The sequence below is a fragment of the Glycine max genome, chromosome 19 (assembly GCF_000004515.6).
Source record: "Glycine max cultivar Williams 82 chromosome 19, Glycine_max_v4.0, whole genome shotgun sequence".
Classification (NCBI taxonomy): domain Eukaryota; kingdom Viridiplantae; phylum Streptophyta; class Magnoliopsida; order Fabales; family Fabaceae; genus Glycine; species Glycine max.
In genome coordinates, this window is record NC_038255.2 from 7,064,731 (window position 1) to 7,082,196 (window position 17,466).

At 32.9% G+C, this 17,466-nt stretch overlaps 1 protein-coding gene across 1 annotated transcript; it reads left to right on the forward strand.

Annotated features, from left to right (window-relative positions):
* Nucleotides 1–1,350: 1,350 nt before the first annotated feature.
* Nucleotides 1,351–17,133, forward strand: LOC100785623 (cytokinin hydroxylase). Its single transcript, XM_014771561.1, has 8 exons — nucleotides 1,351–1,587; nucleotides 2,508–2,623; nucleotides 6,802–6,952; nucleotides 7,256–7,357; nucleotides 13,554–13,722; nucleotides 13,815–13,924; nucleotides 16,749–16,874; nucleotides 16,963–17,133. The coding sequence occupies exons 1-8, from the start codon at nucleotides 1,351–1,353 to the stop codon at nucleotides 17,131–17,133; spliced, it is 1,182 nt and encodes a 393-aa protein (XP_014627047.1).
* Nucleotides 17,134–17,466: the final 333 nt, after the last annotated feature.

Below are 17,466 nucleotides of genomic sequence, written 5' to 3' on the forward strand. Positions count from 1 at the left end.
TTTTAAAATTTAAATTTTTAAACACGTGTATTTCTTCAGTCCGGCAGATAGAGGATGTCCTTTAATTATTATTTTTTCATCACTTGGTAACTTTTTTTACGTCCCCACCAACCCCAGGATTATTATCAAATACACAATATTAATTATATGTTTTACATAATTAAATGAAGTCATGAAGGGATCCCTGTCAAATTGAACCATATATAAGTGACTCATTCATGAAACAAATTCAAGTCTCATACACAATCCTCTTGTAGATTATTATTATTATTATATTCTCTCTTTGTAATCATCTTTGTTGGTCTCATTCTCCCATGGCGATGGTGATTCTCACAACCCTTTTGGTGATTTTTGCGACTGCTATTGAAGGTTTCATATGACACCGTCACATGTTACTGGCTCAATCCAATGCGCATAAGAACAATCATGGAGAGACAAGGAGTGCATGGTCCCAAACCTCGCTTTCTTACAGGCAACATCATAGACATGACCTCCTTTGTTTCACGAGAAATGAAAACCATCAACCATGACATTATTGGTCGCCTTTTGCCACATCTAATTTTATGGCGTGACGGATCTGAAAATTTTAAGTTGTGAAGAATAGTGTTTATATATAAATTTGTGATAATAATCATATTATAGATTTTATTTTTAATTAAATTTTAAATTATTGGATAAATTTACATATGTATGTGTGTGCCTCTATGAAGTTACGCATAATATACAGCACATATCATACGAAAATATGAAAAATAAAATTATTAATTAAGATTAAAATTCCACAAAATCAATTCTTATCGTATCTATCATTCATGTTTAAATGTATGATAAAAATTTAGAGACTATTATGATATCCCGAGAAATCTAAGAGTTTTGGTATAATTATTATTTGGGCAAACTGTTGAATGAGTTTGAACACATCAAAGAAAAGAAAAAAGAAAGAGAAAGAGAAAACAAAAAGTTTCTCAAAACTAAAACTCTTAAATTTCAGAATATACCATAAAATTTCTCTCAAATTAGTTATTCTTGTATATCATCATATATGTCCCTTTATGTATATAGTATATTTTTTGTATCAGAATATATATATATATATATATATATATATATATATATATATATATATATGTGTGTGTGTGTTTTCATATTCACATTAATAGAATATCTAATGGAACATATTACATGAGAAATGAGAACAATTAATTTAGTATTAAGTTTTAGCAGTTAATTGTTTATGATTCATGTATGTTTTTATGATAAAAACTAACTGTAGTGCATGTTTCATCAAATACGTCCTTATTATATATGTATATGTATACGTGTATTAATCTTATTTTCTTATGGGCGTTAATGGGATTATGTAGGAAAGAGGTTCCTATAGTGGAATGGTATAGAACCAAGGTTGTGCCTGACACTGAAATGATCAAGGAGTTTCTGTCAAAGTACAGTACCACATCTGGGAAATTGTGGCAGCAACAACAAGGGACCAAACATTTCATTGGGAGAGGCTTGTTGATGGCAAATGGTGAAGATTGGCGCCACCAACGTCACATGGTTGCCCCTGCATTCATGGGAGACAGACTTAAGGTATTTGTACATATATAGGTGTTGATGCTTATTTAATTAGTAACACATGAATATTTTTGGGTTGTGTTTTTTCTTAGACCCACTTTTATTTTGAATTGCTGATTGGTTGAGAGAAATTTTAGCAGTACACTTTTAACATACTATTTTAAATAATTTTTTTTATTAGCTGAAGTTATTGGGAATATCCATTCTAAAATTTCAACAATTAGTTCAATTGAGTGTTTTTGAGATTAAGTGGAATATTGTGACTATTAGTTTGGAAGTGGTGATAATTTTTAAGAGAAATATCCCTTAGAATTTTAAGAAACAATCAATTTGTGATTATTTAGGATATTTTTATAACTTGTCTCACCATCATTGTAAAGAGGTTTTTGATATGAGAAGAATGTGTCTAAACAGAAGAGATGTGAGTCTAAAAACATGCGAGTCTCTTGTGATTGAGAATGTCGGTAATTTTTTAATTTTTAAGTAGAAAACTTAAGTTCCTTCAAAAAATAAAAAGTAGTACAAGACTTCAGTTTGTACGATAGTACAATATATGCGGAGGACTTTTTTTCTTCTAATTTTTTTGCAAAAACTTGTAAGATAAAGTTTTATCAAGTTTGTCTAAAAAAACTTGAGTTTTTTCAAGCGTGTCAAAAAATTTGTAATGTATATAAGTTTTTTTAAGTTTGTCTAGAAAATTTAGTGATCTTATTTGAGATAGTAAACATTTGTTGAGAGACTTTTCTAGACATAAATAAGATGTGTCAAACTATGTTAAATTCATATCTTTCACTTTTGTATTGATGTTGCTGCTTGCAAGTGCTCTAGCATTTGATCCTTGTATGATCCTTATGTGTGCAAGGTTTTTTTCTAACACTCATCATCTTGATTATAAATGGTTTGACTTAAAATGTTGATGAATGTTTTATGTATAGAACTATGTTGGGCACATGGTGGAATGCACAAAAGATATGTTTCAATCACTACAAGATGCATTAGAGGGTGGCCAAACTGAGGTAGAGATTGGAGAGTGCTTCATTGAATCTCAAGAGTGAGTTTGAGTTTGGCACAATGTAACGACCCGCCTCGTCGCTACGGTATCCACACTCTAATATTCGATAATTTCAATTTTTATAAAAAGAACTCCCTTAATTTTTTTATTATGAAAATAGAAGTGATTTTGTCACAACATAAATTCATCCAACAACACGCCATTACTTAAGTGATTATGCATAATTACATAGAAACAATAATTCGGTACATGTCATACACATAACGAAAATTAAATATGTTCATATATATATATATATATATATATATATATATATATATATATATATATATATATATATAAAATTAAAATTCCAGTTTTACATCTTTAACTCAACAAAATAAAACTTAAAAGCCAACTACGGAGGAGTTGATTACAAAACACAACTCTCTCCCAAAATAACGCCAACGTCATCACGTCGGCTCGGCGGCTCCTCACCAGAATCTTACTCCCTACACCCTGCCACTGTCATTCTGCTCCCACGAACAAGGTTCGTGATCATCACAGGTATCAACCACACGATACAAAATTGCAAGGGTGAGTTTATTATAAAAGAACCAATACCAATTCCAAATAACCACAATTAGCAAGGGACATAGGCAAACATGATAAGCATAGACAACAATCATTATTCAACACTCATATCCAACAAATATTCATCATTCACATCCAAAGATTACTCATCATCCATCCATGGACCCAATCAAGACTGCACAGAATGATCCATGCACCTAACTCAACACTCAGATGCAATGTGGTACGTACCAACAACAACCAAATCTCAGGAAATAGCCTAAGCGTGTCCACACGACACTCTCACTTAGTGAACTGTGCTAAGTTTGTCGAGACCACCCGGTTGTGCACGTAACAGCCCCCCTCCCATAGGTGATCAGCCTGGGAGCCCAAAGGTGTTCCCTACCAGGTGACAGCCCCCTAGTACAAAGTACACTTGGCCACAGTTACTCTATTTTCTGTGTCGTATGAGCTATGATCACGGCCAAAAGTAAGTGCCCAAGACCATGGACCAATTAAAGCACCTAAGCATCCCCTCAAGAATGCTTAGATTCTCTAACCACGCTAGTTACCCACGTCTGGGCCATCCGACAAGGTCAGTGCACTCTACCCCCCTATGACATACACTTCATACGACGTATGATCGTGGCCAAAAGCTAGTGCCAAAGACCCTGGAAGGTCAGTGCACAGTGCCCCCCACGATCATACACAACATCCAACGTATGAACGTGGCCAAAAGCTAGTGCCAAAGACCCTGAAAGGTCAGTGCACAGTGCCCCCCACGAACATACACAACATGCACATGCCAATGCATTTCCAACATCAATCAACAAATCGTATTTCCATGTCATTCACAACATAAATATCATCTCATCTCAATGACGTTATCAACAACAACAACAACAACCTCATTTCATATTCACATATTCATCAATAATAACAATTCATGTTGACATGGTTTTTATTAACAACGTCATCTCAAATCAATATCATCATAATTATCATTATCATCACATATCAATTAAAATCCTCAATAGCAACATCAACAACAATTCAAACAAACACAACAATATCATTTCCACACGCACGGTCTTCAAACAACACATTTCAAACAACCAAAACAATATCATTCATCACAATACATATATATATCGCATCCCATTAGTTAAAACATAATTTTCTTTGAAGAAAAATCAGCATGCGACAAGGACAGGCAGATATCCTCATAGCTAGGTTCCCTGACCCTAACTATGGTGTTAAAACGGTAAATTTTATAATAAACTCCCATTACCTATCGTGAGCTACCCCGTGGATTCCTCGTCGCGTCACTTGAAGATTCCTTTTCGTCCTTGCTCGTCGATTCCATGTAAGCCTCTACTATGCCAAAACGAAGGAGACTTAGTATGGATTTCAGAAAACAAAGCTAGTAACAGTGCTCTGGGTCAAACACCCACATCACTACTTGAAAGAGCTGAGAGCATTTCGGGTTTTACAAAGGAACATCATTTGGAAATTCCGACCACGCCAATGTGACCGGGGTTCAGTGTAGGTTACGAAAATAACATGCATTTCATGAAAGGATAACGTTTACAAAGTCTCTTTCTTTAAGGTTTTTCAAAGGAAGCATAAGACATGCAATGGCGGTTGCAAAGTTAGAAAAGATGCAAAGACAAGATGGAACTAACAAGAAACAAGCATAGAATCATGGTTACCTCGAAAGAAAACGAAAGATCAGATTAGGGTTTTCGTTCTCTACCGAAACTGCAAGCCAAGTTGGAAATTCTGCTTCGGTTGAAGGGTTCCTCTCGGTGTGGGTTTTCAATGGAGAACAATGATGGTTTGTGGTGGCTAATGGTGGATGTGGGTGATGGAGAAAGTACTTGGAACTTTAGAAATGGATTTGGAAGAAAGAAAGAAGAATAAATGGCATTTTTCCTAAGCTACAAGAAAGCAAAGGCTGAAATGCTTAAATAAGAGATGCTCTCGGAAACGGAAGCTTCTAGCACACTCCAGATATTTTATCAAATATCCCAACGGTTAAATCATGGTAAAGTTTCTTGTGAAGTTGCAAACCAAATTTCGAGAAGATCCAACGGTTAACAAACGCTGGGCATCGTTTTTACCGAGGCAACTCCATGTAGCTTTCTCTAGAAGCTTCATTAAGAGGCTTCCTCCAGAAGCTTCCTCGTGGCTTCTTTGAGAAGCTTTCTCAACAAGCTTCTTTGAGAAGCTAGATCCTTATCTATCCACACCCCTCTATTAACTAAATTAACTTCCTTAAAAATAATTACGGATGAAAATAACGCAACAAATAATCAAACATCAAACATAATTACTAATAATATATAGATATATATATCAGGGTGTTACACACAAGCTATCAGAAGGGAAAGCAAATATTTCATCTCCTCACACAGCTACAGAGTAGAGTTGCTCAAGCAACTCGCCATCTTTTCTTTCCTGGAAGCTGGTATGTGACTTTAATTAGGATTTTGTATATAGAAATTATATTGAGGGAGAATGAGAAATATTTTTTTACCATAGATATGAATGGATCAAAATCATGAGTCTCATCCAATAAAAATTAAGTACGCCAGTTAATGATACCAAGTCATTCATAATGGATTTTAACAATCAACTGTAATAATTTTGGTCTTAACATTTTGGAAAATGAAAGGCTCATCAGTTTTGGAATTGAGAAGCCAAATTGAATGGCTACTAATGGCTTGGAATGACCAATAATGAGTGGTAATGGCTACTAAATGCATTCTTGATGGTAAAATGCTTATATATAGCACATGTATTTGAACCTTGAGCTTATCTCTTCCAATTCATCTGATACACCATCTAGAGAGAGAAAGAGAGAGAGAGCTTGAAAGAACCAAAACAAGGCAACTCTTTCATGACAATGGCTGGAGGTATAATTTGATTTTTGTTTTTCCGTATTTTGTTAATGACCTGTGTTTCTTTTTGTAGTTTGTAACATCACAAGTTAAAAAGTTTAGTTTAACATTTGGTATCAGAGCCTCAGTTGCCTCTGCCTTGTCCATTTTCAGTTTTCGGTATTTTTCCGATTTAATTTCACGAAAAATCATACGTTTTGCACTAGTTGGGTGTCGAACCCATGACTGGTTCTGCTTTACAATTTATGAAATTCTAATTGTACTTATATAATGAATTTTATCCCACAGGAATTTTTATTATATTTGTATAATTAATTGGGATAAAATGACATATTATTTTTCATGGTTTACCCACAGGCATCATAAGGTATGTATAATTTGTCCATTTTATCATAAAGTAAATATTTACGATAGAAATTAAATTATTTTCATGTTGTACCCGTAGAGCATGAATTTGAGCATGTAATTTGATTATTCTATCATAAGGTTTAATTGTTTCTTATTGAATTAAAAATTTAGCCCACATACAATTTTTATGTCACAAGATTCAATTTTATGGTATGTTTACATTGGTAAAAGATACAATTAAGATTAGTATGCCTCAAATTTTGACATAAGCCTTTGAATTTTGCAGTTTCTCAAACTAATTAGTTTTTCTAATATTCAATGTGATGTCTCCGAACTCAAAGGAGATAACTATAAGATATGGAAGGAGAGAATTCTTCTGCAATTGGGGTGGATGGACATAAACTATGCTATAAGGAAAGATGAACCACCTGCAATCACTGATGAAAGTAGCCCAACTGATGTTGCGCTATATGAGCGGCGGGAGCGATCCATCCGGCTTAGCGTGATGTTCATTAAGATCAAAATCTCGGCTGGAATACGTGGTTCTGTTGACCAGCATGAAAAGGTCTGAGACTTACTTAAGGCCATTGATGATCAGTTCATCACTTCATATAAGACTTTAGCAAGCACCTTGATCATGAAGTTCTCCTCTCTTCGACTCACTAGTGTTAAAGGTGTGCGTGAGTACATAATGAAAATGCGAGATATTTCAGCTCAACTTAAGAAACTAGAGGTTGATATGTCTGAGTCCTTTCTAGTACACTTCATTTTGAACACCCTTCCACATGAATATGGGCTGTTTAAGATTTCCTACAACACACATAAGGATAAATGGTCTATCAATGAATTAATGACCATATGTGTTAAGGAAGAAGAAAGGCTTGTAATGGAGATGGATGAGAGTGCATTGCTGACAACTGCTTATGGAAGAACAAAGCAACTAAGTCTCAAGCTAATCAGAAGGGGAATGGTAAAATACCACCTCAATCTGATATTAAGAAAATGACAAAGTGTTTCTTTTGCAAGAAGAAGGGACACATGAAGAAGAATTGCCTCGAATTCCAGAAATGGCTAGAGAAGAAAGGTAAATCAATATCATTACTATGCTATGAATCTAATATGGTTAGTGTTAATATTAACACCTGGTGGATTGATTTTGGATCTATTATTCATATTGCAAATTCTTTACAGGGTATGCAAAACCTAAGGAAACAAGCATTTTATCAGGCAATAAGCTAGGCTCACATGTGGAGGCCATTGGAACTTGCATTTTATCTTTAAGTAATGGCTTTAATTTAAAATTAGAAAGGACCTTTTATGTATCAAGTTTTTTTCGAAACTTGATTTCTGTTTCTATACTTGTACCTTTTGGATATTCCTTTAATTTTAAAGACACATCATTTGAGTTATTTTATAATTCTGAATGTGTTGGGAATGGTATCTTGTTTAATGGTCTTTAGCTTCTTGGTTTACAAAATTATGCCACTTATAGTTCAATGCATGTTCAAACTGATATTAAAAGGTGTAATATTAATGAGAATTCCTCTATGTTATGGCACCGGAGATTAGGACATATCTCCATTGGGAGGATTAAAAGGTTAGTGAAAGATGAGGTACTTAATACTCTAGATTTTGCTGACTTTAAGACTTGTGTGGACTGCGTTAAGGGTAAGCAGACCAACATATCTAAGAAAGGTGCTAACAGGAGTTCAAGCATATTAGAAATAATTCATACTAATATTTGTTGTCTAGATATGGATGCACGTGGTCAAAAATATTTTATCACCTTTATAGATGATTATTCACAATATATAAATGTTTATTTGCTTCATAACAAATACGAAGCATTGGATGCCTTCAAAGTCTTTAAGGCTGAAGTTGAGAACCAATATGGCAAGCAAATAAAAATAGTGAGATCTGATAGAGGTGGAGAATACTATGGCAGATATACCGAGAATGGACAAGCACCTGGTCCCTTAGTTTCTTCAAGAACATGGGATTGTTGCCCAATACACTATGCCTGGTTCTCCAAATCAGAATGGTGTGGCAGAAAGAAGGAACCAAATATTATTGGACATGGTGCAGAGTATGCTTAGCAACTCCAATCTTCCTAAATCCTTGTGGGCTAAAGCACTAAAGATGATAGTGTATAAATTAAATCGTGTTCCAACCAAGGTTGTCCCAAAGACACCTTTTGAGTTGTTTAAAGGTTGGAAACCGATTTTGAAACATATGTGCGTTTGAGGTTGTCCGTCTAAGGTGAGAATATATAACCCACAAGAGAAGAAACTTGACCCGAGGACTATTAATGGGTATTTCATTGGATATGCCGAAAGGTCTAAAGGTTATAGGTTTTATTGTCCATATCATATTACTAGGATTGTGAAATCAAGAAATGCCAAGTTTCTTGAAAATAACTTGATCAGTGGGAGTGATCAATTGAGGGACTTAGGTTCTGAAATTGATTATATAGAGTCTCAACCTTCCACATCAAGTGAAAGATTGGTTGTAATTCATACCCCTCAAGTTCAAAGGGATGATGAACAACACATGATTGACATTCCACAAACTGTTGTTGATAATCCAGTAGATCGAGTTGATCATCAAATTCGTGAAAATGATGAACAACCAGTTGAACAACATGATCCCCAAGAAAATGTTGATGAAACATTAAGGAGGTCTACTAGAGTAAGAAAATCAACTATTCCTAGTGATTATATTGTATATTGGCAAGAATCTGACTATAATATTTGAGCTGAAAATGATCCAGGAACTTTTGATCAAGCCATGAGTTGTAAAGAGTCAAATTTATGGTATGATGCCATGAAGGATGAGATGAATTCCATGCAGAGTAACACAGTTTGGAATCTTGTAGAGTTGCCTAATGGGACAAAGGCCATTGGATGTAAATGGGTCTTTAAGACCAAAAGGGATTCATTAGGCAACATTGAGAGATACAAGGCAAGGCTTGTTGCTAAGGGATTTACTCAAAAAGAAGGAATCAACTACACAAAGACTTTTTCTCCAATATCTAAGAAAGATTCTCTTCGTATTATCTTGGCATTAGTTGCTTATTTTGACCTTAAGTTGCAACAAATGGATGTGAAAACAACTTTTCTTAATGGTGATTTAGAGGAGAAGGTTTATATGAAACAACCTGAAGGCTTCTCCTCTAGTAGTGGTGAGCATTTGGTTTGCAAGCTTAATAAATCTATATATGGTTTAAAACAAGCCTCCCATCAGTGGTACCTTAAGTTTCATGGGATAATTTCTTCATTTGATTTTGATGAAAACCCCATGGACCAATTCATATGCCACAAGGTCAGTGGGAGTAAATATGTTTTCTTGTTTTATATGTAGATGATATGTTACTTGCAGCCAATGATCGGGGTTTGCTACATGAGATGAAACAATTTCTCTCTAAGAATTTTGACATGAAAGATATGGGTGATGCATCTTATGTCATCGGCATTAAGATTCATAAAGATAGACCTCAAGGTATTTTGGGTCTATCACATGAAACCTATATTAACAAAATTCTAGAGAGATTTCAGATGAAAGATTGTTCACCAAGTGTTGCTCCCATTGTGAAGGGTGATAGGTTTAATTTGAACTAATGTCCAAAGAATGACTTTGAGAGGGAACAGATGAAAAACATTCCTTATGCTTCAGTTGTTGGAAGCCTTATGTATGCTCAAGTATGCACAAGACCTGACATTGCTTTTGTTGTTGGAATGTTAGGAAGATATTAGAGTAATCCAGGTATTGACCACTAGAGAGCTGCTAAGAAAGTGATGAGGTACCTTTAGGGGATCAAAGATTACATGCTTATGTATAAACAGACAGACAATCTAGATGTGATTAGTTATTCAGACTCAGACTTTGCTGGTTGTGTTGACTCTCATAAATCAACATCTGGGTACATTTTCATGATGGCTGGTGGAGCTATTTCATAGAGGAATGTTAAGCAAACTCGGACTGCTACTTCTACCATGGAAGCTGAGTTTGTCTCTTGTTTTGAAGCTACATCACATGGTGTATGGCTTAAGAGTTTTATTTCTGGGCTGAAGATAATTGATACTATTTCAAGGCCTTTGAGAATTTTTTGCGATAACTTGGCTGCTGTCTTTATGGCTAAGAATAATACAAGTGGAAGTCGAAGTAAGCACATCGACATTAAGTACTTAGCCATTAGAGAAAGAGTAAAAGACAAGAAAGTGGTCATTGAACATATAAGCACTAAGTTGATGATCGTTGATCCTTTAATTAAGGGTGTGCCACCGTTTAAATTTAAGGATCATGTAGAAAGAATGGGACTTGGTTCCACTTTATGATTGTATACTTACATGTTAAAATTGAAACTTTTATGTTGTGTTATTTTCTCATATTTAGGTGCACATTGATTTATTTGAGAAAAATTATGTTTTGGACCAAGAATAAACATTGGGTTTATTTATTAAGTTTCATTACCACTTTGAGTATACTGCTTGAGAAATTGAGCATATTGTAATACATGGATGATATTACTCGTTATAAGAGGAACTATCACTATGATTCGTATATTCATTTCTTAAGAAGATTGAGCATTGAGTCAAAATGTTTGGACCAAGTGGGAGAATGTAATAATTTTGATCTTAACATTTTGGAAAATGAAAGGTTCATAAATTTTGGAATTGAGAAGCCAAATTGAATGACTTCTAATGGGTTGTAATGACCAATAATGAGTGGTAATGACTACTAAATGCATTTTTGATGGTAAAATGCATATATATAGCACATGTATTTGATCCTTGAGCTTATCTCTTCCAATTCATCCGATACACCATCTAGAGAGAGAAAGAGAGAGAACTTGAAAGAACCAAAACAAGGCAACTCTTTCATGACAATGGCTGGAGGTATAATTTGATTTTTGTGTTTTCTTATTTTATTAATGACATGTGTTTCCTTTTGTAGTTTGTAACATCACAGATTAAAAAGTTTAGTCTAACATCAACAAGGTTGACACAAGTTGTAACCACTTGTGTCCCTTAATTAAAATAGTTCACAGCTTGAATCTTGGTAGATCCTTGAGTATGAAATAAATCTGACCGAAAGGGAAATATACACATGCTCACAGTCCTCGACAAAGATTAGTTATCCCTTCTAATGTGAACTATTTCGTAGCAATACCATAGTCAGTAAAAAATAATAAATTTTAACAGCGTAACAGTCTCCATGAGAAACGTCATTGTTGTTTGTTAACCAACGCCAAAATGATGGTGAAACTAACGAAGCAATTGTCACATTGTACTTCTTGATCAAATCTAACAATGTAGTAATCTAAAACTTCTGCACAATCAGCACCGCCGCACTATAGCATGAATCCCGCAAAGGAAAATTGAATTGAGCATTTAGATGAGACATAGGCAGCTCACAGAGTGGCATATCTTTGCCGTTGAATAATGGTGCGATTTTTCACTGTCAACTAAATGTGCCATAGTGGTTACAGAGGTTTTCACGTGTTTTAACGGAGAGGAAGAAAGAACATAGAAGGAAAACTGAGAAGCATGAACAGAGAGGGATAACATTGTTAAACATTTGTGATCAATGGACGTGGCTAATTTTTATTGGATGGAACAGGGGATGAAATTGGTGATTTTGATATAGATATGAATATGTCAAGTAATAAAGGTGAATAAAGAAAATTGTAATCATGTTTTTTTACAGTCAAATTTTAATCTTATATGTACAGTTGTTTGTTTAAAATTTGTTAATTAATCTAATAATAACTAGTGAAAATTACAACAAAAATCCTATCCAAGATGAAATCAATTACATAAATCATAGGATATTATAATCAAATTCTCGTGAATATTATTTAATGTAATGTGATATCTCTCTTAACAATTTACTATAATGTTTTTCTTAGTCTCTTTCTCCCTTTTTAAAATAAGTAAAAATCATGTAATTTACTCTCATTCACTAATATTTTTAGTCATTTTCTTTGCCCCGTGCCTAAACAACATTGATTGATTTTGTATTAGTTTTTCCATAACCAACATCTCATTTCTTCGTATAATCATTTTGTATATTATCATTTTTTGTGTTGTCACATCTAGTTTAACATTCTCAGTTTTTTACTTCATCCTTCTCTCTTGTTATCCATCTTCATAAATTTCCTACATCATTTTGTAATATGGATATCAAATATTTAAATTTAAAAGCATGTGGTATGTTCTCACTTTTATTTAAAGGTCATTTTTTTTTTCTTATTTCCTACCAAAATAACAATGCATATACTCTGTGTTACTCACACTCAAGTTAAAAAAATCCTTTGGTTTCGAAATCTATCTCCAAAGCTCAAGTTTAAAGTTAACCTCTTTCTTTCCTTTCATTTCTCGATCAAAACTATATTATCCTTCAAAAACATGAAATTAAGGATAGTAATATTGTCCTTATAAAAAAAATTCTTTACTCTCATATTTTCTCACACTAATAGTTGCTCCATCATACATGTGACATGTATAACATGAATATAAGTCACACAAACACCTTTCTTTTTTTAACTCTTTTACAAAACTTTACTTGACACTTGATCATATATTTTTTCAACATTCATAAAAATCACATCCATGGCTTTTCTTCTTTGGTACCTTTCCGTCAACTCCCATAAAAAATAAATGACTTCTTTTGTAAACCTTTGTGGCACAAAACCAAATTAATTCTTTGCAACCTTAGTCATTTCTTTTAATCTATGATTAACCATTTTTTAATCTATGTATAATCACTTTTATATATATAGTTCACTCAATTTTGAATATCTATTTTGTTCTTAAATAGAGGAACCAAACTGTTCCTCTTCCATTTCCTAGACTTTAAAATCTCATTGACTTAGTGAACCGGATGATAACTTATTCTTCCACACACCTCCAAACTTTTATAGAAATACCATTTAGATCAACAATTTTACCATTAACTATTCATCATATATAGAAATTCCTTTACTTCCCTGTCCTGAATTCTACAAAAACTAGCCAAACAAATTTTGTTTATTTTCTTGAATTCCTAGTCCTTCCACATTACAAATCGTTTACAACCATAAATAAAATTTTCAAAATTAATTTTGATCAATTTTAATTCTATTCAGGTGATTAGTCAAAATTTAATCTTAAATTTATATGTTGTAGGTTTTTCCAAGCAAGTATAACAGAGAAATAAAGTATGTGAAGATGGAGGTGGAGATACTCTTGATGGAGATCATAGAGAGTAGAAAATATTGTGTTGAAATGGGGAGAAGCAATTTTTATGGGAATGATTTGTTGGGTATACTCTTGGATGAGATCAAGAAGGAGGGTGGTACCTTGAATCTACAACTAGTTATATGGATGAATGCAAAACATTTTTCTTTGCTTGACATGAAACCACTGCACTCTTGCTCACTTGGATAGCTATGTTGCTAGCAAGCAATCCACATTGGCAAGACAAAGTTAGAGCTGAAGTCAAAGAGGTCTTCAAGGGGGAAACTCCATCAGTTGATCAACACTCCAAGCTCACTTTGGTTAGTATATCTCAAACTACAATGATTTTCTCCTCCTATGTGTTTGATTTTTCTTTTAAAATATTAAGTTATATCTTAAATAAAGAATTTAATTTTGATATAATATTAGTATAATCAATTAATTAAAAACAATGTTGGATATAATTTTTAAAATAATTATTATAAAAAATACAAATATTTAATTATATAATAATTTATAATTAAACTAGAAAGTACTTGTGCATAGCACAAGCAGGAGAGAATAAAAAGCACATGACCTCTTGTTGGACAAGTGACCTCAATAACTTAAGAGGGGGGTGAATTAAGTTTCAAAATTTCTCACTAGCAAACTTTTAACCCCCTTCTAAATGATAGACTCAGAATGCAGAAGAAGAAACAACAATCAATTTAATAATGTTCTTTAAACATGCAAGATAAAATTGATTGCAATAACATAAATGAGATAAGGGAAGAGAGAAATGCAAACTCGATTTATACTGGTTTGGCCACTTCCCGTGCCTACGTCCAGTCCTCAAGCAACCCACTTGAGATTTTCCATTATCTCTTTAAATCCTTTACAGACTTTGAACACACCTTGGGATCCCTCACCCTTGTGTTCAAAGATTCTCCAAGAGACAACCCGTCTCTTGATTACAATTCTCACAATCCAAGAGACAACCAGTCTCTTGATTACAACTGACTTTATGAGATGAACAAAAAGATTTTTCTCCTTTAGAGTGGATGATACAAATTAAAGTTCCTAGAGGAAGTTTTCTCTTTTAGAGATGATAATACAATTTGAAGTTCCTGGATGAATTCTCAATAGATTTGCAAGTGTTTGCCCAAGAGTTGTTGAGAGAGCATTTAACAATTAAGTTCTCTTAGAATATCTTTCTCTTGCTTTTCGAAGTCAGACACACATATATATAGACCCTTCGTGCCTTTTCAAAATGGTTTGAAGAGATGTGTCTTTTCAAAAAACTTTTTCTGAAATTCTTCACTGGTAATCGATTACAGGTTTCTGGTAATCGATTACATAGTTATATTTTAAAAGGTCATGTCTTTTCAAAGTGTTTTCTGAAGTGTCGTTGCTGGTAATCGATTACATGATTCAAAATTCAAATTCAAAACCCTTTTTAAACCCTTTGCTTCAAACTTGTCTTCTATCTGTTAATCGATTACACTACCTGATAATCGATTACCAGAGTCTTGGATGATGGAAACAATGTGCTTTGAGACAAAAGCTTGATCTTGAATTAATCTTGAAGCAATGCTTGTTTGTTGAAGCAACCTTGTATTAATCTTAAAGCAATGTTTAACCTTTGAATGTTTGTTGAAGTAATCTTGAAAGCAACCTTGTTTGATTATTCTTTGGCATCATCAAAATCATGTATTCATACATTCACATTCCCCTCCTTTTTGATGATAACAATTATTATCAAGTGAATTCTTTTTCAGCATCATGAAAACCTGCATTATTCACATTCTCCCCCTTTTTTATGATGACAACCATTATCAAATATATTCTTTTTGACATCATCAAAACCTGCATGATTCACACCTTTGTTAGATAAAATTTATGTTTGATAAAATTAGTTGAGAAGTTAGTTGAAAGTTGGATGAAAACTGAAAAACTAATCGAAAGCTAAAAGCTTTTAACTTTATTTATTAAATTATAAATGTTCAATAAAACTAACTATTGAAATAGCTTTAAAATATAAAATAACATATTTTAAACAAGTAATAAGGAAATTGAATAAATATTTAAAGATAAAAATAATTAAAAAATAAGAAGATAACATTTTAAAAAAAACACTAAAAATTACTTTAAAAAATTAATGACTAAACAATCAAATAAGTTTTTCAGCAAATAAAAAACTAAAAATTATAACTAAAATGAGTCGCCGAACATAACCAAAATGTTAACATTGGTGGCGGGTGAGGAATACAAACGAATTAGTTTTTAATAATGGACAAACCTATCTTGAAAGGGTGCTAGATCTCATTAGAATCCGGTCATGGCAGTGGTGTTGTGCTAAGTTAAAGTCCTGCAACTTCTCGTTTTATGAATGGAATATTCATTGTTAAATATGTGGCTGAAGTTGGTGCAACCAATCAACATAGGAGGAAGGTATGTGAGTTGGGATGTAAAGGGGTGACTCTGATGCTTAGGATATTATTTTGTATATGATCGATGCTTAGGATAGCTTTATTTGATCAGTTGTACCTTTTATATTTTACCATTTTAGTTAGGACGTACGGTAGAATAATAAATAAGACTTAAAATAAATTTTAATTTTTTTTAAATTTAAATGTGAGAGATATATTTGAGGTTTTTGTGTTAATATATTAGACATTTTTTTAGGAAATTATCATAAATCCAATTATTTTTGCTGCTTATATGAAGCTTTTTTTATTTTATAAAAATGAATAAAAATTAATTTTTTATTAATTAACCTAAAGTTTGAGTTTTAATTACTTTGCCTTAAGTCGGTTAGCCCTCTTGGATTATGGTATATTTACGTGAGATTCCTTCACATAAATATAAGTAACCAGTACTAGATAAAAACCATGATCTGTACTTTTTTATTTTCTGCCTCTGGCGTTGGTATTACTTGTTCCACTATTAATGAATTGTGTTTCTTTGGCTGATAAAAAAATATACAAGTATAGATAATAGTGTAAAAACTATTTATACTACTTATTACTAATATAAATAGTATAAGATAAACAAAATCTTTACATTGTATGTTAATACATTCTACTAAAATTCCAAAAGAAATTGTGCATGAAGAAATATTATTCTAACAACAAAACTAACCTAAGGTGTTATTTGATGTTGCAGTTACAAATGGTAATTAACGAGTCAATGAGGCTCTATCCTACGGCAACCTTGCTTCCTAGAATGGCTTTTAAGGACATTGAATTTGGATTCCAGTGTTGGCCATTCATCATAGTGAAGAACTATGGGGTAAAGATGCAAATGAGTTCAACCCTGAGAGGTTTGCTTCAAGATCATTAATGCCTGGCCGTTTCATACCATTTGCTTCTGGCCCTAGAAACTGTGCTGGCCAACATTTACTATTATGGAAGCAAAGATTATATTGGCCATGTTGATCTCAAGGTTTAGCTTCACCATTTCTGAGAATTATAGGCATGCACCAGTGGTTGTCCTTACAATTAAGCACAAATATGGTGTTCAAGTTTGCTTGAAGCCTTTAGATCCATGAGACATGTTCCTTCATGTTCTAATTAGGACGTTGTAATAATCTTGCTGAGTATCTTGGTGACTTTTATTTTTCAAATTTTACAGTGTAGAAAGAGCTCAAGTAATGATGCATGGCAAGGATTAGGATATGCACATTAAAAGTTTATTCTGAATCAGTAAAGAAAATAGAGGGCCTTGTTTGAATTTAATTTTGATGTATCTTAGTATAAAAATTTAGACTATTAGTTAAATCAGTTCAATATAGTATCATCATAAAATTATATATATATATATATATATATATATATATATATATATATATATATATATTACATTGTATATAGATTTTAATTAA